Source organism: Panicum virgatum, chromosome 1N (assembly GCF_016808335.1).
Source record: "Panicum virgatum strain AP13 chromosome 1N, P.virgatum_v5, whole genome shotgun sequence".
In the NCBI taxonomy this organism is placed as follows: domain Eukaryota; kingdom Viridiplantae; phylum Streptophyta; class Magnoliopsida; order Poales; family Poaceae; genus Panicum; species Panicum virgatum.
This window is the reverse complement of record NC_053145.1, coordinates 62,719,408-62,728,906: the sequence shown is the minus strand read 5'-3', so window position 1 is coordinate 62,728,906 and position 9,499 is coordinate 62,719,408. Positions and strand designations below refer to the sequence as shown.

The window sequence follows — 9,499 nt, the reverse complement described above, 5'->3', positions numbered from 1 at the left end:
TACCAGGAAAACAAAAGAATAAATAGCTATAACACATTGCTTGTTGGGTTTAAATAACATTGTAAAGCAGAATAAGCAACAAGCTGACGGGCACATCATGGAACACAACTAGATCTGATCATACGTCGGGTCGGGTCGAGTCGGGTCAAATACCCAAGCCCGACCCGGCATGTGGTCGGGTCGGGTTGGTTTCAGGTCGCGTTGGGTAAAACCCGTTTTTCATGTATAATTTTCAGGTCAGGTTGAGTTGGGTTGGGTTTTTTCGAGTTTTGGATCAAAAATTTCGACCTGAGCCCAATCTGGACGGGTTGGGTTAGGTCGGGTTCATCGGGTGGGCCGCTCGGACGGCCCGTGATCCCTGTTTGGAACATTAGCCCATGGTCAATTTTGAGGAATAATATTTAGCCTTGAATTGGTAGGCTAAGGATCAGCCCAAAGTGGGTTGTTTGGATCCATGGGCTAATGCCCACCCTCTCACTTCCATTCTCATGTGTGTATGCAATATTAGCCTAAACGTTAAACGGTGAACGGTCGATCACCCACCGTGTAGCAATTAGTCAGAATACATGGCCGTTTAAACGGCCTTATACATGGTCGAAACGGTTTTATACGGCATTACACGGCTAATCGGCCTACACGGCTACCCATCGAGCAGCGTTTACACGCCGCGTAAACGGTGTAAACAGCCGAGTAGGCGAACAGTGGGTGTATGTGCATACTCACATTTTTGTGGGAACCATACAAAAATAGCCTCATTATCACCTTTTGGATGGGCTAAGGATTTTGGGAACATATCTGGTGGAAACCACAACTTCGTGAAAACCCGTGCAAACCATGGCAAAAAAAAGCGTCTAAATTCAAAAAAAACCACACATGTAGATGATATGATGATACACAATTTTATAAAATATCTTGTCCAAACTCGACTTCGTCTGTGAGATATAAAAATAACAAATGTGTATCATTATATCATCTATATGTGTGATTTTTTTGGTGAATTTAGACGGCTTTTTTACCGTGGTTTACACGAGTTTTCACGGAGATTGTGGTTTGCACTAAATACATTCCTAAGGATTTTAGGAAGGATAATTGACTTTAGCTCAAAATTATTCCACATATTTAGATGCATGAAGAATAATTTGAAGCTAAAAGATGAGGATTAAGGATTATCCCTTGGATCAAATAGGGCCAATGTTTTTTTTTTTGCGACGAAATAGGGCCAAGGTCTAGATGGAAGAATATAACTATCCGGCGCAGCGGGCGTAGTCACTGATCCCCGGCGACTTCCCCACCCCAAGCCTGCCGAGTCCACGGCTCCACGCCCTACAGCGGCACAGAGCGCACGCCCTCGCCGCGCCCTCGCCACGCCACGCCGCGCCGCGCCGCGCCCCGACCACGCCCCGCAGCGCCCCCGCGCCGCCCCGCGCCGCTCCGCAGCGCCGCGACGATGTCATCCGGGCGCCCGTCCGCATCCGCCATGGACGCCGACGCTCCCTCCCCTCCCAGATCGAAGAAGCGCCCGTCCCGCAAGAGCGACAGCGACTGGAGCCCAAACCCTAGCCCTCCCGGCTCCCCGAGCGATCATAAGCGCAGGCGGCGCACGTCCGCGGAGTCCGCCGCGCTCGCGCTCACCGCGGTGGCCGCGCGTGCGTCCGCGGCCAGCTCCGACGCGGGGGGCGGCGCCATCCGGAGGAGCCTACGCCCGCAGCGACGCGCGGCCCGCGTTGACGGAGGCGACGGGGGCATCCAGATGCTCGGGGACGCGGCCGCCCGCGTCGGCGGAGGCCGTGGCGGCGTTAAGAAATACTGGAGCGACGCCGACGAGTTCACTCTCCTCGCCGCCGCCGTTGCCTTCCGCGAGCGCAACGGCCGAGCCCCGCGCCTCCCAGATATGGCCGAGCTGTTCGACTCCGTCTGCGACTCCATCTCCCCGGACATCGACCAGTTCATGGTGTACTACAAGATGAAGCGGTTGAAGAGCAAGTTCCAGCACTCTAATTGCCCGAGCGACCGTCGCCTGCGCAACCTGTGCTCCATCCTGTGGGGCGTCGGGGTCGTTCCCTCTTCCGAGGACGACTCGGACGCCGCTGAGAGACGTGGTGTCCCGGATGCAGCAGCCATGATGCCGGTGGTCACCGAGGTGCTCGGTGAGTACTGGAAAACCAATGAGCGAGTCATGGCGCCTGTGCCCCTTGAGAAGGGTCTTTCGCTATTAGGCAAAAAAGAGGGCAGATTGCTCGAAACCAAGTGGAGGCAGCAGCTTGATGAAGAGATGCAATCGCAGATGCGGCAGCATGATCTGGCCAAGGAAGTCTGCGGCTTGCTCACTGATGCCATCAAGGGCCTTGGCCCTTAGCTTGGGTATGAATGCCATGCCATACTGCACTAGATATGTAGGCGATTTCCTTCCTTTGTTTGACTGTGTGCCGTGTGATTAGTTTAAACTTTTTCCTCATTTCAGATTTAGTATTGGGTCAATTACAGTAGAATTGTTCAGAGAAAGCTTGAGATCAAACATTCTTCCCGATTTGCTGTAGCATTTTCTTTAAAATTATGACAAAGTTGCATTGTCCGACTTCTGTGACAAAACGGCACGGCAAGAATGCCCTGCTTTGGTTAGTGAATCGGTTGAGCTTCAGCAAACTTAACCATATTGATTTCATTTTGTTTACTTGTTTAGTATCATCAAGCCTGTATAACTGCTTTGCTCAGAACTTCAGACTGAAATTAGCTATATTATTTCATTGTGTCATCCTTGTGCACATCTAGAATTGCTTTGCTGATCCTGAATGGATGATGAATTGATGACTATGGACAGTGTTGCGAAAGGGATTTTTTATATGAAAGGGAACTTTTTTTTTTCAGATGGATAGTGGAAGTATGCGCACGGATCTAATTTTCAGATACTGCTCATTCTCTGAAACCAGGTACTGATAAATTCGTTGGAACTTAGCGCAGTCTGTTCAATACTTTTTTTCTTTCCTTTTTTTTCGGTCTGTCCAATATTGTTCGAGCTATGTACATCGAAATGTAATATCCATCAGCATACAGTGGGTTTTTGTGTTCCTGGGAACAGTTGAATACCTGAATCCATCTCGTCCCGACTGTCAAATTATATAACATTTGGTTCAAAAAGCCACCCGCACGTCAATTTCTCTGCGTTTGTTTGCAAGTTCGTCATCGCAGTAGGTAACATAACAGTTCACAGCTAGTAACAGAACCGTTAACTTTCCAACGTTTGCATTGTTCTTTTTCACGCCTACCGAGCTATTTAGCCTGGAAAACGGCGTTGTTTTCAGAAGATGCTCTCCTCTTTATTGCCTCCTGTCGCCGGGGTTACGAAAGACGGGTGTTTGGGGTTTGCGGCCGGGCGCTCGGTGCGCGTCCGGAACCTGTGACGGGCGTTGTCTTTGCGTGCGGGATCGGGGCTGGGAGGGTCAGCAGGGAGATCATGAAGAAAGGAAGCCGGCGCATCGGACAAGCCGTGGCATCGTGGGCACCCTGTGGATGGCGGTAGCCACTGGCCACTGCAGGGTGCGCGCGCTCGGCGCGGCCGGGATGCAGGTTAACGGCATAGCGCCCATGAATTTGCTATGTGGGGACAAGGGCAAAAATGACTCTTCCAGCTGCACTTAGGCTGCTCGCAGCGGCATCCGCAACCGCGTCCTGGAGGACGAGGATAGCGGAAAAACCGCTGCAGCGGCATCCGCTATCCCGTCCGGGACGGTTGCGGAGGCGCTCGGTTGCGCCAAATCAAGCGGGGCAGCGGACCTCCGCTACCCCACGCCGGCCCCACCTTGCCGAGGAAGGATGCGGCCTCGCGCGCCCATCCGGAAGGCACTGCCCGCCGCTGCCGGAAGCCGTCGTCGCCGGGAGGGAGTCGCCGACGCTTAGCTGCTCCGCCGGGCACGCCTCTGCTGCAGCGCCGCATCGTGCTTGTGCTCCGCCGGCCGCTGCCGCCGAAGCTCCGCCCGCCGTGCGCCGGGGAGGGCGGCTGAGGGAGCAGGGGATGGAGGCGCGAGTGGGACCCCGCCGTGCTCTGCGGCGGCGCTGGAGGCTGCATCACGGCCGCGCCACCCGGGCACGCGGACGGCGACGACCTGGAGGAATCTTGCGCGGCCGCGGCGGCGCCCGCACCAGCTGGGCGCCATTGCAACGTCACGGAGGACGACGGGAGCTCCGACTTGCCGGCGCCGCCACCTGGAGGCAAGAGGAAGGCGGACGACGACGGGGAACCACCGCGGCAGGACGGCTGACGACGAGGCCTCGGGCGCGGCTGCGCAGACGGTTCTTGGGCCCAAGGAGAAGACGGCGGACGACGGAAACGAGACCTCTGGCGCGACCAGGGTTTACAAAATCGGTGGGAACCGGTCCGATTTGAACAGTTACCGGTCAAAATGGTCCGGCCCGGTTCCGGTTTGGGCTGGTACCAAACCGACCCAAATTCAAAATTTGAATTTGAATTAAAAAAATGGAAAATTCCTAAAATATTCCTAAAAATACTTCAAGGTGCGACGAATCTAATGGTGTCAAATTTTCTTAAAAATTCGTTCGTTTAACATACTTTTAGGGCATTTAAAGTTAAATCAAAAAAAGAAAAAAAATGAGACGGCGCCCACTTAGTAAACCGGTCAAACCGACTGGTATACCGTTCCAAACCCTGGTATACCGTTCCAAACCGGTATACACGTGCGATTTTGACCGGACCGGCCGGGATTATTAACCCTGGGCACGACCACGGCCGCGGCGCGTGGGGACGAGGGGGAAAAGAAGGCGGCGGATGACGAGGACTCGTCGGCATCGACGCCTCCGCGTTGCAGGCGGTCGTGTCCCCGGCCAAATCCACATCGGAGACGGAGACGGGGATTGGTCAGGCCGACGAAACCCAGGGAGGTGGAAGAACGGGTGATCTTCCAGCGAAGGATCTTTTGAGATTCAGAGATCCCAAGCAAGCATGAGCCATGGCCGTGAGCAAGTCGAAATCCTCCTGCCTCCTCTGTGAGCAAGTCCGGACAGACACTCTCGATAGTCATCAGTGATCATGACGTCCAAACCATTGAGGGAAGGGAGAGGGAGGGGCACTGGACGGCCGCGCCGCCGCCGCACAGGCCGGTCGCGCTCGAGCTCCGCAGCCGCGGCCGCTGCCCTGTCCTCCAGCTCGCGTGCGTGCCACCACGACCGCCTCGACGCCCCCGCCCGCGACGTGAAGGTCGACCACGGAGCCTCGCTGAGCTCGCCGTCCGCAGCGCGTCGCCGAGCTCGCCATCCTCCGCGCGTCGCCGAGCTCCACCCGCCCGCGCGCCCGCGGCGGAGCTCCGCCCACCCGCATGCCCACGGCCGCGCGAGCCCGTTGAAGCCGCTGCCGCAGGCGAGCGCCACGGCCGCGGCGACGAACGCCACGCAGGACGCCGGGTCCGCGGCCATGGTGGCGAACGCCGGGTCGGTCTGGGACTGGGAGCCCGTCCTCGCGCCGGCGCCGACGGAGAGCAGGGGAGAATGCGCGAGAGAGAAGAATGGGAGGGGAGGGCGACGGATGGGTGGGGTGTTGGGATAAAATAATAAATAGTATATGACATGTGGGCCCAGTACGTTGGTAGTTGGTATAGATGATGTATATAGAGTGTGAACAAGTGCGGAAGAACTGGATATTGAAGAGAAAATATTGATGACTGGAATATGAATATTGAAGAGAAAATATTGATGACTGGAATAAAATATTCTTTTTAGAGAAATGTTTTAGAGGAACACCAGTGTGGATAGCCTTAACAGCCATTTTCACGATCCTACGACGGAAGTGGCGAGGAAGGAACCAAAAAGTTAAGCCATGTCATGGGTGGCATAACAACTTTCTCGGTACCATGGCCGCTTGGGAAGCATGCATCTCCATTTGTTTCAGGGGTCTGTGCCCGGTAGGTAATTGCCTCCAGAAAGGAAGGGCCTGCCGAACAAGTAGCGGGCACAACGCACTTCGGCACACCAGTGACAGCACCCTGCCTCCCTCGTCTTCTCCGACCCAACCTCTCTCTGGAATCTCGATTCCTCAACATCGCACCCGACACCCCCTCACCCACCACTCCAAAAGAGCGCGCTCCTCGCCGCCGCAATGCCATCCGATCAGCCGTCCGCATCCACCGCGTGCGGTGACGCGGCGCCCGCGCCCCTCTCCAGGCTTGAGTCCGCGGTATGGATGGGGATGGTTGACCTGTGGTAGCTTCATTGGAGCTCCATGTTATCCATGCAACAAATAAAGGGTAATGGGTCGATCCATTTTTCCGATCCATACGGACCTATGCATCTCATGTCATCGATCGACCCATACTACGAAGAGAATCCGAGAACACAAAACTAATATGATTAAACAAATTTACTCATTTATTCTTAAAGTACCAAGCCATCAACACGAAACTGTTAGAATCAAAGATTCTTAATTTCTGAGTTCGATCTATTCTAGATATACAAATTGAGTAGGGGTACATGGTTCTGAGTATAATCACAAGAAGTTCATGCCTAATCTAATACAAGAGAGAGAGGTGGGGGAGAGGGGACGCAGACCATTGGCGGCGGCTGCCGCGGAGGAGGAGCTCTGGTGTGCCATTGCTCCAATGGCGGCGAGGAGGTCGTGGACGGCGAGGCGCTGATCCGGCAGCGGCGGTGGACGGCGAGGGTACCGGTACCCTTCGGGCCGGTACCGGCACTGGCCAGGGATGGTGGCGGCGGTGGGGAGCGATGTGGTGGCGCTTCCCGTCGGCCTCGCGCTAACCCTAGATCGGTAGGGACGTAGGAGGGGTTGGTGGCGTCGGTCAACTTTGTGTTGCGTGCCCAGGCACCCCTCCAGATCTTATAGCACGGCGACGGGGCCCACCAGCCATATTTGGCTGGACGCACCCGATCAGGGCGAAAATCAAGGAATTGACCCTTGGAGATCAATTCCAACAGAAACTGCATGAGATGACTGCACGGAGATCCTTCTGCTCCATTACTCGTCAGTCGTCACGACGGGACGCATCGAAAGAGGCGACGTCTCCTTAAGGGAGTCACGAGCGAAGCACGCCTGGGAGAGAGGCTTGCTGCGTTGGGCTCGTCAGGCAGCGCAAGTCCACGCTGCTCTCCATGCTGGGTGGCAGCGCGCCACGCAGGGACGGACACCCTGGGCATTCGGTAATATCGAACCGATCGGTTCGGTTCTTCGGTACCCATACAAATTCGGTTCCTCAGTAAGTCGGTACCGATCGGTTCTTGCAGAAACTCGGTACCGAGGAAATTCGGTATCGGTACTTTCGGTTCGGTTCCGGTATTTACCGAAAGAACCGAACAGACTACAATGACATGCAATATCAAGTTTCAATAGCCAACTTTGACACAAATTCAACATGATTCCATAGAGAATAATAGTATAAAAATCATACATATAAAAGGCCACAATACTACATGAGTAGATTACTGTAAATATGTAACAAAGTTGCCCATAAATACATAACAAATACATAACATGAGCTGCTACTTGCGTAATTCGGTACTAGTTCGGTACTTCGGTTTACCGAGATACATAACCGAATATACCTCGGTAAATTCGGTTCCCCAGAACTAGAAACCGAACAGGGAACCGAATATTTCGGTTTCGGTACTTTTGGTTCGGTTCTCGGTAAATTCGGTTCGGTACTCGGTATTCGGTATTTCATGCCCAGGGTTAGGGACGGTCCTGGTCGGGGCTGCCTGCCATGGCGCGGCGTGCAGCGTGCACAGGCTTCATGACGGAGTAAAGCATGCTGAACCTGCACCTCACTATGGCGGAGAAGCTTGGCTGTCCGGCACGCCGTCGAGGCACTGTCATTGTTCTGTATATGAGTATCCATCTCATCGCAGATCAGTGTATAGGGCGTGCCTCATCATGACAATTATTACTATCAGATTAACAGCCACAATCACATTTTCGGTCTGAAACATAGTCTTATTCTAGAGTCCTCTTTGTCCAGAAATCATATGCTTTTCCAACCCATGCTGGCTAAGTGTTCTCCGAACACATTGGGTGGTAGGTCTTTTGTAAGCGGATCCACTAACATCTTGTTCGTTCTGATATGTTCTAGACAAATAGTTTGATTTTGGACTTGCTCCTTAACAACATAAAACTTGATGTCGATGTGTTTGGCAGCACCACTCGACTTGTTGTTATGAGCATAGAATATTGCTGGCTCGTTGTCGCAGTATAATTTCAGTGGTTTTTCTATGCTGTCGACCACTTTCAATCTGGGTACGAATTTCTTTAGCCATGTGATCTGCCCCGAGGCCTCATAACATGCCACAAATTCAGCATACATCGTGGAAAATGCTGTAACTGACTGTTTGGAGCTTTTCCACGATATTGCTCCTTTTGCAAGAGTGAAGATGTATCCAGATGTGGACTTTCTATCATCTGCATCTCCTGCAAAATCTAAATCTAAATACCTTTCTATTTCTAAAGTTTCTAATTTTCTATATGTTAACATGAGGCCAGTGGTGCCCCTCACATAGCGCAAAACTTTCTTTACCATTTTCCAGTGCTCTATGCCTGGATTACTCTGGTATCTGCCAAGTACCCCGGTAACGAAACTTAAGTCAGGACATGTGCACACTTGTTGTGCATACTATAAACTTCCGACAGCTGAAGAATAAGGCATTGCCTTCATTTGCTCGAGCTCATACTGGTTTTTGGGACACTGATGTTTCCCGAAACTGTCGCCCTTGACTATTGGAGCAGGTGTGGGCTTGCTCGCATGCATACCATATTTCTTTAATATTTTTTCTAAGTATGCCTTCTGCGATAATCCTAAACCTCTTTTCTTCTATCTCGGTGAATCTCAATTCCTAAAACGAACGAAGCTTCACCAAAATCTTTCATATCAAATTTTGAGGACAAGAATTTCTTTGTTTCCAGTAGTAGATTAACATCACTGCTAGCTAGCAGAATGTCATCCACATACAGGATGAGGATAATAAATTTTTCGTTCTTGAACTTCGCATAAATGCAATTGTCCTCTTTATTTTTTTAAATCCAAACTTTCTGATTGTTTTATCAAATTTTAAGTACCACTGCCTCGAGGCTTGCTTCAAGCCATAAATCAATTTTCTTAGGCGGCATCCTAAATTTTCTTTGCCTTCCACGATAAAACCTTTGGGCTGTGCCATGTAGACATCTTCATACAGATCCCCATTTAGAAATGTCATCTTTACATCCATCTGATGCAATTCTAAATCATAATGTGCCACTAAGGCCATTATTATTCTGAAAGAGTCTTTACATGAGACCGGAGAGAAGGTCTCATTGTAATCTATTCCTTCTCTTTGCGTGAAACATTTTGCCACGAGCCGCGCTTTATATCTTTCTATGTTCCTTTTGGAGTCACATTTTGTTTTGTAGATCCATTTGCAGTCTACTGTTTTGGCTCCTTTGGGAATTTCTTCTAAGTCCCAAACTTTATTGGTATTCACGGATCTCATTTCATCTTCCATGGCTGCAAACTAT

The 9,499-nt window shown here is 51.9% G+C and overlaps 1 protein-coding gene across 1 annotated transcript; it reads left to right on the top strand.

Annotated features, from left to right (window-relative positions):
• Positions 1-1,274: 1,274 nt before the first annotated feature.
• On the top strand, positions 1,275-3,139 carry LOC120657305. The gene is made up of 2 exons (XM_039935600.1): positions 1,275-2,361; positions 2,866-3,139. The coding sequence occupies exon 1, from the start codon at positions 1,448-1,450 to the stop codon at positions 2,354-2,356; it is 909 nt and encodes a 302-aa protein (XP_039791534.1). The 5' UTR covers positions 1,275-1,447; the 3' UTR covers positions 2,357-2,361; positions 2,866-3,139.
• Positions 3,140-9,499: the final 6,360 nt, after the last annotated feature.